General features: G+C 47.0%; 2 protein-coding genes across 9 annotated transcripts in view; one reads left to right on the top strand and one right to left on the bottom strand.

Moving 5' to 3' along the window:
- Nucleotides 1–4,852, bottom strand: part of ANGPT2 (angiopoietin 2) — a 59,254-nt gene extending 54,402 nt beyond the window's left edge. For both annotated transcript variants that reach the window (XM_055567569.1, XM_055567568.1), the window contains exon 1: nt 4,112–4,852. In XM_055567569.1, the coding sequence (XP_055423544.1) occupies nt 4,112–4,402 (291 nt within the window). In that variant the 5' untranslated portion in view covers nt 4,403–4,852. The remainder of the gene's footprint in view (nt 1–4,111) is intronic.
- MCPH1 (microcephalin 1) overlaps nt 1–14,908 on the top strand; it is a 229,870-nt gene that overhangs the window by 151,779 nt on the left and 63,183 nt on the right. The window lies entirely within an intron of this gene.

The following is a 14,908-nucleotide window of genomic DNA, read 5'->3' as shown; positions in this document are numbered from 1 at the left end:
ATGGACTCCTGGGTTACAACCTGTTTGTAAACTGTAAAGGACCACATTGGTTAAAATCAACCAATTTTCAAAACACAGTATGGAGGCTAGCTGGTTGTCTAGTGTCTAACAGAGAAGTCAGATACGATGGAAGGTGTGCACAGGTCCACCTCCTGTTTGGAGGCTCTGTGGGCAAGTCTGCATCTTCACCCTGGAGGACACCGGCATCGTTAATCCAGGATGTCAGACAGCCCCCTTCAATGCGTGGAGGCCACCTGCCCATGGAAAATGGATGTTATGTCTATACTGTATGTAATGCAAACTATCCGTACAGTGAGCCCGTGTTTTTTTGTAATATATACGGGTAAGCACACATTGTACTCTGCATCACACAGTCAACACTATACTGAGCTTGCCTTTTCCTGCCTTAAATCTGTTGTACTTCTCCTACCACAGTGAAACTTTCGTCATCTCTTCCTCCCTTATTATGCTGATATTAATGTGTAACTAAACAGTAATAGTAGTCAGCTCCTCACAGTCTTGCCTAGAAGGTTTAGTCAGCTTGATGAAGGCTCGGCGCTTGCTTCCAGCAGTGAACAGTCACGTGTCACGGCTCGGGGACGAGGGCAGTGCAGGCGGTGGGAAGGGCAGTTCTGTTCCCGCAGCACCAGAGCCTTGGCTGAAGCTGCATGGGGTTTGCTTGCTTTCCTTCAATGAACCAAGCTCCCGTTTGTTTGCTTGCTTGTTCGTTTGGATGTACAGCTCATGGGGTTTGTTTTCTTTCCTGTAATGAACCAAGCTCTCATTTGTTTACTTGTTTGTTTAGATATACAGCTGAGGAGTGTTTTGTAGGCACACAAGATCACGCACACACACAGAGTCAGTCCCTGGCAGGTTTTGTAGCCACACAAGAACACACATACCTCTCAGCATGGTGGTGAGCCTCTCACCATCAGTTTTTCCCTTTAACCATAGTTTTGTTCTTAGGAGCACAACTACTGCTCCCTGTATTTCAGCTAACGAATAGTTCTCATACTCTGTTGAAAGGATATAGCATCCTTGGTTGTAAAGAAAGAAAAGAATCTCCATTCAGGTTTACAGTTCCCAGCCTGTGCTTCTGTCATTTAAAAAATAATAATAAGATTACAAGGAAATGTTTGCATCAACTTAAGAGCCATTAGCTTTATTTTTCAAAACATTGTTTGCAAGCACAATAGGCTTTGCAGTTGTTTATAGCTTTTAAAGTATTCATCAGTATGAAATAACTGTTTATTTCCTTTCCCTGTTTCTTCTGATTGAGGACAAAAAAAAAAAAATTTCGGTCTCCTAGCAAGATACAATGCACTCCGCTAAGTTATTTGTCAGATTTTATAAAGTGTGTTTACTGTCCCTGGGGCAGAGGTTTAGAATAGCTGCAGGATTAGCAAGGGGATGTGACCCTATGCGGTGTTCTCTAGATCTCTGGGTGTGTTTGGTCCCTAGCCATCACGGTTGATCTTGTCCTTGCTTCCCAGCTGACCAGCAAGGGCGCCTTCCCTGTGCTGTTCATTCATGCTCCCCTGCGCTCATTCAGAAGTCTGCCGCTTCCTCTGCCTGGCTGGCTCGAGGGGCAGAGTGGCATCTCTCGATGATGTGCAAAACTGCTTTCTTAGTCCGAGCTCCCAAGGGGCTACTAGCCACAGAGAAGGAGAAACAGTGTTCATCTACCCTGAGATTCACCAGGCACTTGGTCTTATTTTCCTTCTCAGCAAGTTTTCTTAAAACCTTAAAAGGTTCCCCCCCCACCCCCGCCACTCCCATTCTTAGTGTTAATCAGGGAAAGAAAGGAAGTATGGAATCATAAAAAAGAAAAAAAACTGCCCTAAAGAAAAGGAAATATGCAGAACACAGCATGGTGCTTTTCTTTCTGTCATAATCTATCAATAGGGGTTCGATTGTTGATCATTGTGGCTTATCTGTCATCCCATTACATGTTATTTTCTCCCTTATGAGAAACGCAGTGTTTATTATCACAGGTGACAAAACACCGAAGTAAAAAACAAGCAGAGAGGTTACATTCAATCACTGGAAGCGGGTTTCGTGTTGGCGTTTTTGCTCTCATTCCAAAACCAGGAGCCAGTAAAGCAGACGAGCGCACACCCTGACTTTCTCACGTGTACATAACCCAGAGAGGCTGAGAGCGCAGGTGTGAGCCCTGAAAAGATCAGCATGAAGTCACTCTCCGTGACACTGAGCTCTTGAGCTAAAGAAAGAATGTAGAAACACCATTGTGCTACTGTTCAAATATTTGCTCGTTGAACCTGGAAAGGAAAAAATGTTGGTCACCTCGTGTCGGATTCCTGGTCCTTCTCCTTCTCTAAACAGCGTCTCAGAGATGGAGGAGCAGGGGGTTGTTTATCTAAGAGAGAAATATGAGCTGTGTGTGTGGAGTTCCAGGTATACCTAACGTGGGCTTCCTTAAGCAAACATAATTTAGCCGTCCTGAATTTGGCAAGACACTCTTTTATGTTTCTTGACCGTGTATCCTAAGAGACGACTCACCAGTCGGGCAGACTGTTCACTGTGAACAGCGCGTCTCCCATCCCGCGCCGCGTCCAGCAGCCCTGGCGTTAAGCGAGCGACGGGGCGACCCAGGAAGAAACGGGAAGCCCGCGAGCAGATGTTGAGGGTAGTAGTTTGCCTTCCAAACATGCGAACCTGTATGGCTGCATACTTTCCAAGTTTAACATCACTGTTTGCACATCTGTGAATTTTAGGAGGTTTTTTCTTTTTAAGCACCACAGGGAACTTCTTAGGAAAGAGAATTTGCCCAGAAGGGACCATGCTCACAGACAGGACTAATGAGTCTCATATTACAGGGCAAGTCTTTCTGATACGTTTCTGTTGTTTTCTGTTCTTTGATTTGAAGCGACCCCTCTTGTTAAACTGAATGCAGTGCCGAGAGGGCTTTCATTCATCTCGGCTCAGGACCAAAGCAATAACGTGGTCATTTCCTCTCTGAAGGTAGGAGAGCTAATGAGAAACGCAGATTAGGAGCCAAGATCTATTCTGAGATTAAGATAAGGTGTCCTAAACAGAAGGTTTACAGTGAAACGAAAGACTCAGGCAGAGTGTTGAATGGGGGAAAGCGGCTTGCTGTTAAAGTTCCCATCTGGCTTGAAACCGTAGTCCTCTGCTGTGCAAGCGCCGTGCTGCGATGTCACTGTGATAGTCAGGGAGGAATCCATGTGTGCAGTTTGTCTGAGCCCCCTTTAGAATATACACAGCCCACAACAAGAAGAACTTCAGGGTGGTTTGGGGTTTGTATAGACAGCTTCACTTATGAAAATGATAGCTTGTGAAAGCAAAACTGAGCTTTCAGTATCCTGAGTCCAATTCTCTGTGAAAAGCCTGAAGCAGTGGGCTCGTGGGAGCCCCAAGAACGCGACCACCTTGTCACACCGTCACTGCGGCCAGGTGCCCTGCACGCCCGCCCCGCGTGGGGTCACCTTCAGAGCCGCTGGAGGAACTGAAGGGGCTGCGCCACTAACTCCGCTGGCACGCTGGCAAAACTCACCCCCACCCACAGTTGACAAGCTCTCGGCATAAAAGCCCCGAAGTTCTGAGAAATGGACGGTCTGCTTTATTTAATTTCCTCTCCTTTACCCAGAGCCCCGATCTATTTTAGTAAATAAATTCAGGAAATTGGTAAAGCACTTTACTCCATCCGTTATGTATCCGTAATTAACGCGATTGTCACGTTTTTCCTGGCTCCAGCGCTGTGTTGCTCACAGCTTCCCTCCCGTGCCTGCGGCCGGTTTATAAGGTCCCTGGTAATGGGTGTCACAGAGTTTAAACCACTGGCACAAACAACACAGCCCATATGTTGTGCCGAGAAGGGCATTTCCTCTGTTCATAAAGATTCCTGACCTTAGAGACATCTCTCCACTGATCCCAGCACTGTCTCCCAGTAAACTGTGTCCCTGTTCAGCCCCGGCTCCTTTGCAGGGCAGCACAGGAGACAGCAAGTGGCCGTTCACTCAGAGGTGTCAGCCACCACCTCCCTGCTCTGGCCACCCCCTCCTGCCCGCCCGCCGGGCTGGCGGTGAAACCTGAGCCGGTGACACCGTGCCCAGGAGCGGCGCCTCCTTACCTTCATGAGCCACTGTGTGTTGTTCTCCATGATGTTCTCCAGCACCTGCAGCCTCTGCACCGAGTCGTCGTAGTCAAGGGGCGCGTCCCTCTGCACGGCGTTGGGCACGTAGGCGCTGGAGGGCGAGCGGCAGTGGTCCGTCTCCGGCAGGAGGAACGTGTAGCTACAGGCTCCGTGCTGAACCTGATACTGTTTCTTCCCAGCGGCGATGTCCATGCCCTTCCGAGAGCCGCTGTGGGCTGTGGCTACGGCCAGATCACAGCTCAGAGTCAAGAAAACAAGCTGCCACATTCTTTCTGTCTGTCGGTAATAAACCACCCGCTCAGCAAACTTCCAGGCGCATGAGAGTCCCAGCGCTAAGCTGCCCTCTCAGACGCGAAGCTCGGGGGCAGAGGCTCAAGGTCCATCAAGGGAAGCCTCCTGTTCCCTCCTTTCCCAGCCTTGGTCTCTGCTGCCGTCTCCTCTCTGGCCTCGCAGCAGACTGTCAGATCACAGTGGGGAGAAGAGCCCTGCTCCCCGTGAGGGCTGCATTCGCCTTCCAGACCCGCGTTAGCGCTGCTTTGTCTCTCTTCCCCAGATTCTGCAGTGTCAGGGTCCGAATCAATCACTTTCCTTTCCTTATATGATAAGTTGATAAGAGCAGGCAGACATGTGCAGCCGGCGGCTCCGCCCTCCCGGCTTGCCCGTTATCTTCCTGTAGGGGGGTCACCAGCCAGGCCACAGGAAAAATCCGGGCTTGATGTGTACTGTCCAACCGGGACTATATGCTGCAGAAGCCCTCTGGGAAAAACCGATCAGTTACAGGACCCCTGGGTATTTCAGAGGCACCACCCTAATTGACTGTTTCCTAGAGAGAGCCTGTAGGTCTCCTGTGTCTGAAACTGATTTCACAGCGCAAAGCTGGTAAATATCTGGGGCAATAGCTTTAAAGTACAATGAAAGTTCCTGTTTTTTCCTTTAGGAATAAAAATACTGCAAATATGTCAGGACTTCGGTTTATTTTTGTTATTACAAACAAAGAGGAAGAAGTCTCGCTCTTGTAAACTCTGTGCCTTTTCATAGGGAAAATAGTTTCGTTGGTATTACTTGATTTTTGAACCATTTAGCCAAGTATGCAAAACTTTCATCTTAAAACAGCTGGATAGGAACATCACGCTTTATTCAATTTGTGTTAGGAAAGTCAATTTCTGAGCACTGACATTTCATCTTTTAAGCAAAATATCCACTCCAGTACTTAACGTAAACTTAATATATAACTAGCCTGATTAATTGTCCACTAAATTAGAATCCATAGAAAAATCAGAATTTAAGAGGGAGTTGAGAGTGGCATATATAAACTTCTCCTTTATTAGGTCAGAATTTGCTCAAATCCTATCATTTGGTAACGTATTATCCAGGATCAGTCGAATCAGTCCCACTCAGTGCTGGACTCCGGCAAATCACTTCTTTTTAATTAACCCCAAAGTCCTTGTCTGCCTGATTCAAGGGCTGCGTTAACTCCCAAGGTTTTTCTGTTTCAATTATGTGGCTCCATAAATCCTCCAGGGTACTCCCTTCAGTAGCTAAAACTTAACGTTTTGGGGTTGACAGTATGCTCGCTCACCAGCCAGTGTGCATGCTGGGGGTCGGGGGCGGGGGTGGGCGGGCGACGTGGAGCCTCTGCCAGGGTCTGTCCATGCCCAAGGGCACAAGATTCCTCCCAGGCAGCAGTGGCCAGTTCAGCACTGACCCAGTGGACCTCGTCCACCTGTAAAGCCAGTGTCCATGTAATCATGCAAGACCAGATTTCAGGGGGTTTTATGCTTTTAATTCTTGGACAACTGAGGTCTACAGAGTGAATTGTTAGACCTGATTAGACCTTTAAAGACATCCCTCTTGTGCACGGGCTGGCCCCCAGCTTCCCTCCAGAACAGAGGTTCTTAACCCAGAGTCCACGGACAGAACTCGTGGGGTCCACAGACTTTGACAGGAAAAGATGTCTTTCTTTTTTGCCGAAGTTTAACTGAAATACAGCCTTTCTTTTAGCTTTGAGTAGGCCACAACAACAGTTGTCAGTGTCTCTGCTTTCTCATGAATAGCAATTACAGATATTTTTATTGCGATATCTCAAGCTGTTACTTGCACTCAGCACGGCATTGTCACTTAATCCACCCCCGGGGTCCTGTTATTGAATGTTTGGATAAAACAGCTCGTGTCATTTTTCTAAGAAGGGGTTTGTAGATGCCCCCAGATTCTCAAAGGGCTTGATGGCTCAGGAAGCTAGAACTTGATTTTGGTGCAAAGTTTCCACTAAGGGGACAAACTAAAGATACGCTTATTCAGACTACTAACTGCAAAGGGACATGTGTAGGATTTGAAGATGGGACTTGTGTTAGAACCCTGAGTCTCTGAGATCTGCAGCAAATGCTTAACTCCTCTAAGCCTCAGTTTCCCTACCTGCAAAATAGGATGGTTCTTTCTCAGCAGCACTTTTAGAGTTAAAATGATACGAAATAGTGCATGTAACTCAGAAATATTACTTTCCTTCTCCAGCATTTCCCATTAAATTTTCCACTGTCAAATGTCACTGTGCTATTCTCTGGCTGACCATGAAGCAGAAACACGGGGAGCACTTTTTTCATCCAAAGTGCTCCCCCATTTGAAAGTGTATATTATAAGGTAATAATGTCGCACGTGTGGTTTCCAAGATCATCTGTCTGCTTCTCAGGCAAACAGGGTGGTTTAAGAAGAAGCCACAGGAAGAGCGGGCACCACAAGTAGTCCTTTTCTGCTGGGTGCTGGGGAGCATGATGGCGTGTCAGACATAGAGAAGCAGAGAAAGTGAGGCGGGGAGACCCCGGCCCTGGGACGTGGAGAGAACACCCAGGAGGAGCATGTGTTACCTCCAGGGCACCGGTTCTGCCGCTGGTGGGAGGGGGTGCTCCCTTGTCCAGGCACTCTGGCCCGGGCGTGCAGCGAGCAGCTCCCTGTAGGTATGCAGAAGTTCTTCCCTGAGGCTTGGACAGGAGTGGGGGTTGGCAGACGTGCCCTGTAAAGTGTCCGGGAGTAAGTATTTCAGGTTCCTGGGCCACACGGGCTCCTTCACAGCTGCTCAACTCTGCCGTCGTAGTGTAGAAGCCGTAAAGAGAAAACCCTTGAGGATGGGAGGTGGCTGTGTGCCAACGAAGCATTATTCGTTGACACTGAAATTTGAACTTATCATAATTTCCACGTCATGAAATATTCTCTGGGTTTTTTCAGTCTTTTAAAAATGCAGGAACCATTCTTAGCTCACTGGCCGTTCCGCAGGGACCGCAGGCCCTGGTCTGCGGGCTGGAGGGGGTTGCGGGGGGGTGTGACACGGTCTCCAGGCCTCTCCGGGCACAGACAGTGTAAGAGGGAACCTCAGGGAGCCTTCTGTGCCTCAGAGCAGCGCCCGTTCTCCCAAGGACGAGAACGGTGAGACAGGCCAGGGGAAAGGGCTCATTGAAGGGACGGGAACATTCGACCAAAAAGAAAGTGCCGCTTGGAAGCTGGATCTAAACTCCAAGAGGGAAGAGGCCCTGGGAGAACTGCCCCAGCGTGAAAGCAGAGCAGCGCTTTCTGCGTTCAGGGCTGGATGATGGGCTGAATGTTGTACCACGAGGAAGTAGGGGAAGACGGGCACGTCCACCACGGCCAGTGCGGGAGCAGCAGCTGGAGACCCCAGAGGGACCAGCAGGGCCGAGCAGGGGCTCACTGAGTGTGTCAGGCGGGAAGACCCCACCCTGGATGCAGACTCGCCCCCAGCACACGTTTGTTTCCTAAGCACCGGGCAGCAGGCAGCAGTGGCTACTTGCACCCCAGCCTGGGGATGGAGGCTGGATGCAGCCTTGACTGCTTCTCAGAGCTGTTCAGTTTCAAAGAGAATCTTGAGTTTCCGTCAATGACTTGCTGACAGGTTCGCTAAAGGCAGATGGGGCTATAAAACGAGAAATATTATTACAGCCTTCCCAAAAGCTGCCTTCCTGCCCAGCCAATTTTTTTTTTTTTTTTGTCCTCACAGTTCTGCCGAACAGCTGTGTGTGGTGCTATTTATTTTCTTAATAATGTTTGTTTTCTCCCCTGTACTGTATGTCACCAGCTGAAATTGCGGAGGCTCCCATTTATTCGCTGTAGCGCTGTCTCAGGTTCCCCTTTTGCACTTTGCCATCAGGGAGTGAGCCCTCATTTGATGGCACCAGCAGGACCACGTGGCCGTCTGCCCTGGTAGAGAGGAGTGCTGCGGAGCTCTGCCGAGGCACCTCTGCTCCAGACCGCCCTGTGGAGCAGACGTGCCGGACGCGTGGGAAAAGCCTGGTCGTGGCTCCAGAAATGTAGGTCCAGAGCCGATGTGGGACTTGCTTCTGTCGGATCTGGGATCTGATTGACCCCAACCTTCCCAGGACCACCCGTGAGGTGCCGGATTGCTGGTTCTGGAAGCCAGAAGCCAAGAAATGGTGCCAGCTCGAACTCAGTGCAGTGCAGGGCAGCCCCCCAGGCGTGGATCACCAGACAGGGTTTCAGAGAAACCTGCGTGACTTCTGCTCTTTCCAGGGAGCCTGTTTAATACTCATATCTAACGGGTTAGTTATACTGTTGGACTAAGGAGGGACAGAAGTGGATCAGCTGTTGCGGGGGCTTGGGGGGGGTGGTCATTGCCATCTGAGCAGCAAGCATATGTGGCAAGTGTCCACTCCCAAAGCCCGTGGCTAATGAGGAGCAATGAGAAACCACGCAGACGCACTCGGGGGCACATTGATCTCCCCCGCCAACTGACGTCTCGTGCCAGTGTCTTTCCATCGCATCTGGGCAGATCCCCAGAGTCAGTCTTGCACCCGCTGGTCACCGTCATGCAGCGAAGTGGCCGTCACCGTGGCACCAATGTCCGCAGGCCTCCGTGGCTGGGCCGGCATGGGCTTAGTTTTTCAAAAGTGCTGTGCTGGTGTGAGAGGACCTCCGGGTGCTGAAATACCCCTGCTAGGTGACGCTGAGGACACTTGGCTCTCAGCCGTTCACAGACAGCGGGCTCCTCAGGACCCCAGGGCGTGGGGGCCTCTCACCCACCTCCCTCTCCCACCTCCCTCTGTCCTGGCCTTTTTAAAATCAGTTAAATCGGCCAATGTGTTTACAGCTTATGTGCAGTGTACAGGGGAAGCCATTAGGAAGTTCACTGGACATCAAATTGTTACAAGAGAAAAAGTTACTATTATTTTTTTTCCCCAAATTGTATGCAACAATGAATGAGAGCTGAATAAGCCACAGGGAAAAAGGAAAGAAAGGGCAAGAAGAGGGGAAGGGAAAAAGAAAAGACAGAAAGTGAGTATTTAGGCTTCTGGAAGCAGGCCCCCTCGTGGTGAGTCACAGAAGAGCTGTCTCCACTCTGCGTCTCGCCCGTGGAACAGACCTGAAGGGGCTCGCGTGGGGTCCGGAGCCGCCTTGCAGAAGCCATGGGCGGCCCCTCCCTGGAGGCGCTGGCCAAGTTGAGCCAGTGTTAGAGCCGAGATGGCAGGCTGCGGGGGACAGTCCCCAGCCACAGGGTCTGAGGACGGTAGCAAGGAGAAAGCCTCTTAAAGTTAGAAGACAGAGGAAAGAGAAGACCTGTAGATGCCAGTACACACACGTGGCGCTGTGGGAAGCCGACCTTGCCCCTGTGACGGACCTGGAAACCGAGGCTTGGCGGGGCGAGGCGACAGGCCTCCACCAGCCCTGCGCACCTCAGGGCCTTTCCTTTACACTCATGGATTTAAGTGGAAGTTAAAGCAGTGCTTTTGTTTCTTCTTTTTTTAGTATCTGTTTCATTTTGGCTGCCATGGCATGCGGAGTCTTAGCATAGCAAGTGGGATCTTTGCTCCCTTCCAGGGAAAGTACCCACGGCCCCCACGTTGGAAGTGCAGAGTCTTAACCACTGGACAGCCAGGAAGTCCAAAGCCATGACTTTTTTTTATCCCGATTTTAACATGGCAAAGCTCAGCCACCCTTGGAGAATCTCCATGTCACACGCTGTCACCTCTGTGCTGCACAGACAGCACACCCCAGAGATGTAACCGGTTCCACTGATGGACCCACCTTCTGTGGCCTTTGGTCACCCGAGCGGGGGCAGCTGGTCACAGACGGGGCCACCGTGTGCCCACCTGGACGTAGGGGCTGTCTGCTCACAGGTGCACAGAGCGATGCAGACTCAACCCGGTCGTTCTCACCGAGGGTGGACTCTGCGGAGGTCCAACCTCTTGTCTGCTTGCATCGGTTACGCTGTCTGTGTCCGTCCTTGCCATCTTTCCAATTTTCTGGTGTTAACATTTTTTTTTTTTTCTCCTTTCTTTGCCTCTTTAATTTCATGCCCTGTCGCTGGCTGGAAGAGGGTGATGTACCTTTGAGAACACGTACAGTTTCTGAAACAAAGTACACTGCCCATTTTAGCACGATTTTCTGTCCTAGCTGTAATTAAACATACATAGCATTTGCCATAAAAGAGCTGGCCCGTTCCATATAGGGGAAAGCTAAGTGGCATCTACTTAGAATCAGGTACTGGCTCCATCAAATTCACCTTTGCAGAAGATGAGGAAATGTATATTTTGTTAAAATAAGCGTCTGCCTGCCAGAGGAGGAAAGAAAGCCTTTGCCAGATGTGTTTTCAGGCAGTTTCCTTTCCTGGGAAATAGCCATTTCCCCTGCATGCCCCTCATGTTTTCATTCTCAGAGCAGATAGACTTAAGTGCCGGGCGTTAAAGGGCAGAGGCCTCGATAGCATCGCCTTATCTGAGACGATGATCTCCCTTCTCGAAGCCGTGTGACTTCTGTTTGACAGGGAGCCGTAGGCATCTGTGTGTCAGAAGGTTAGCACTGACGGAAGGATCAGAGTTAATACTGAGAAAAATCTTTTTCATTCTTATTTAGGTTATTGGTTGTCATTCTTATTTAAGTTAGTTCAGTCAAAGAGGTACCAAATCCTCACTCATTCTAACTTATCTGAGTGTTTACTGTGACATTATGTCTGAAAGACTTTTAGAGAAGACAGTTTCTGGGGTTTTTTTGGTTGTTTTTTTTTTTTAAGGAAACTTAAAAGGCTCCTGAATCTTTGACGGTTTTGTACTGCCGTGAACCAGCTGAGCATCAATTCAAGACGGTTTGCTTTGTAAAGCCACATTGTATATAATATGGAACCTGGAGGACTGAAAAGAAAAAGCTTTTTATTTACTAGAAACTTGGGAAATATCCAAGTAACTATTTTTCTAAGATTTCATGATGAATTCCCTGAATTTTTAGGAATATGTTAGTTTATGTAATTCTCCTGTTACATGAAGTTATCTCAAATGCTGTTTGATTTTTAAATATTTTCATCCTCCAATATTTTTGTTTTATCTTTCCATCAAAAAAAAGTGCCTAAAAGGTCAAGATACAAGTCATAACTTTAAAAAGGCAGTGGATGAAATTCTAAAACAATAGATGAGTGCATTAGCCTGATAATATTTCTGCCAGTAATTCTGTGTCCTGTTTTCTGCCCGTATGTAGAAAAAAAAAGGCTAAACATTCTCTTTCAGTGGATTGATGTCAATGATTACTGTTTTGCTTATGACCAATGAAAAGTCAATAAAATCTTTCCTTTGACTAACACTGTTGTTAGAGTGTTTTGAAGTGGGCTTCAAAACAGAAAAGATTTTGAAGTGGGGTTATGAGCTGTAATTTTATGCTAAATGTTCCTAAATTCATTTCAGCAAAGTTATTGAGAAGTCAGATCCTATTGCCTGTGAAAAATGTGTCTAGTCTCTCTGTCATAACCATTCTACTGAAGAACTGTCCAAATTCCTCTCAGAATGAGTTTTCTCTTGAGAGTGGCCTAATGCCATCTAGATAAATCTCTGTTTAATCTAAATTTATAAATTTTTTATCTTAATTATTGAGAAACCTTTTAAAATAAGAGAGATAAAAATGTCATGTGTGTTATTTCCATGAAGATATATTATCTTTCTTGGTTATAGGTTAGCATAAATAAAATTGCTTATGTCAAAGAAGTAAAAAAAAAATAATAATAATAAAAGCACATGACCCCCTTTTGGTATTCCTGTCTGTCTAACTGACATGATATTAAAAAATCTTCCTGTGGGAAATTAGGCTTGATTATGGAGTTACATGTACTAAAAGTCATTTTTGAAGAATTATATATAGTTTTTGAAGAATTATAAGTATAATAAATAGTTATGCATAAAAGGAAATGATGTTTGCATCCAAGTGTATAAAAATACTCCATGTCATTCCTGTTCCTTCAGGAATCTAAGTACGGGGTCTGCCAGTGATTTATGTCCTTCCTGATAATCTCATGTGTATATGCCCTACTTTTTCTCTTAATCCCATCTCAAGCAATGTCTTTTGTATCCATTAATAATGAACTGTACTTCCCAAAGTGTTCCATTTTAAGGAAAGGGCCTAAATTCAAAGAAAGACTGATACAAAAGAAAAAATTAAAGGAAGTAAGTTGTACAAAGCCTGTGAAGAGAGGACATTTATAGCAGTATTAAGATACCTAGTTCCTGGCATCTGTTTCCCTCAAGAGAGAAAAAAAAAAATCTCAACAATAGATTTGAAAGCCTTAAAACGATCCTAGTAGAATATTTACAGGAAAAAATATATTATTGACTGACCTATCCCCAAAATCTTGATGTGTGTTTCAGGGACATTGTTAGTTTATAGGTCGAAAAGTCTTGCTTGTCTGCACTAAAAATTAAAGCAAAACAAAAATCAGCTGTGGATGATACCTATAGGAAAATGCTGCTTGTAATACTCACCTGCTCCCTCTGCTGGACTTATAACAGGGAGCAGACAAAACTCTCCGTGTTCTTATTAAAGTCATTAAGAGAAATCACACGCAATTTAGAACCTAAAGCAGCGGCAATTAATATACTACCCGGAAAGCTTTCATGATAATTTTAGTGCAAAAGGATACCACAACAGATGTTAGACACCTTCAGTGTAGACACACACACGCAGTGAAAAATGCTTTCAAGCATTTGTTTAGCACATACAGAGCCAGAATCTATTTCTCTCGTCATCAGATGATCTGGTTGCTACCCAAGTGAGTGAAGCCATGTGATTGTAACAGTAGAAAAGGGAGAGGTCTTTGCTGTCCAGCTCCATAAAGGACAAGTTTAGAGACCTGATCTTGCTATTAGCAAGTTTGTTAGAGTCTTATGAGGTAGACCCACTACTTTGTACATGGCATAAATCTTAACAGTCTGGGTTTTTCTAGATAAAAGTAAATAGCTAAGTAGCCTCCGTTCATCTTGACCCTTGATGGTCCAGTAGTGCCTGTTCTGTGGATTTCTGCTCTGGAAGAGACTGATAATGATAGTAAATAAAGAAATCCCAGTCTGGTCAGTAAACAGGTAGTCCAGAGTGTCATTGAGATGTTACAAGTGATTGAAGTAAAAATCTGCAAGATATGGTTTAGTTGGCATGGTGAAAGTAAAAAGTGAAAGTGAAAGTTGCTCAGTTGTGTCCGACTCTTTATGACTCCATGGACTACACAGTCTGTGGAATTCTCCAGGCCAGAATACTGGAATGGGTAGCCTTCTCTTTTCCAGGGGATCTTCCCAACCCAGGGATCTGACTCTGGTCTCCCTCATGGCATGCAGATTCTTTACCAGGTGAGCCACTAGGGAAGCCCAAGAATGCTGGAGTGGGTAGCCTATCCCTTCTCCAGCAGATCTTCCTGACCCAGGAATTGAATACCAGTCGGCATGGTAACTTTTTATAAATCTGTCATTGCTTTGAGGGTCTTTGTTATGGTTGAATTGTATCCCCCAAGCATTCATCCACTGACGTTCCAACTCCCAGTCCGTCTGGGTCCGGCCTTATTTGAAAATCGAATCCTCAGAAATGTAATTAGATAAAATGGTTCACACCAGAGCAGGGTAAGGACTGATCCAAATGACTGGTAACCTTATGATAAGGGGAAGTGTGGAAGCAGACTTAGGCACAGGGAGAACGAACACCCTGTGAAGATGCAGGCAGAGATCAGGGGGAAGTTTCTGCCACCAAGGACCCCCAAAGGTTGCCGACAACCCCCAGAAGCTGGAGAGAGGCTTGCTCACATTCTCCCTCCAAGCCTTCGGAAGGAACTGGTCCTGCAGACACTCTGGGCTTGGGCTTCCAGCCTCCAGACCCATGAGAGAACAGATTTTGGTTGTTTAAGCCACTCAGTTTGTGGTTCTTAGTTACAGCTTCCCTGGTGCTGTTTAGTCCTGAAGTCATGTCTGACTCTTTTGTGACCCCATGAATTTTAGCCCACCACGCTCCTCTGTCCGTGGAATTTCCCAGGCAAGAGTACCGGAGTGGGTTTGCCATTCCCTTCTCCAAAGAATCTTCCCAGCCCAGAGATCAAACCCCGGTCTCCTGCACTACAGACAAATTCTTTATCATCTGAGCCACCAGGGAAGCCTCCCAAATAATTAAATAATAGTTTTTTAAAATGTTGCTGTCTTGCAGCCCCAACCAAACACTGTGACTGTTTGGTGGTTGTGCTTACTATTTAAGACTGGAAAAGTCCAGATAGCTCGGATATTTTTAGGTGGTATGTGTTAGTCATGTCTGATTCTTTGGAACCCTCTGGACTGCAGCTCTCCAGGCTCCTCTGTACATGGGATTTCCCAGTCAAGAATTCTGGAGTGGGTAGCCATCCCCTTCTCCAGGGGATCTTCTGACCCAGGGATCGAACCTGGGTCTCCCGCGTTGCAGGCAGATTCTTTACCATCTGAGCCACCAGGGAAGCCCATTAAGGTGGTGATAACCATGCAAAGCTTCATT

The sequence above is a fragment of the Bubalus kerabau genome, chromosome 2, assembly GCF_029407905.1.
Source record: "Bubalus kerabau isolate K-KA32 ecotype Philippines breed swamp buffalo chromosome 2, PCC_UOA_SB_1v2, whole genome shotgun sequence".
Classification (NCBI taxonomy): domain Eukaryota; kingdom Metazoa; phylum Chordata; class Mammalia; order Artiodactyla; family Bovidae; genus Bubalus; species Bubalus kerabau.
This window is presented reverse-complemented; position numbering and strand designations above follow the sequence as displayed.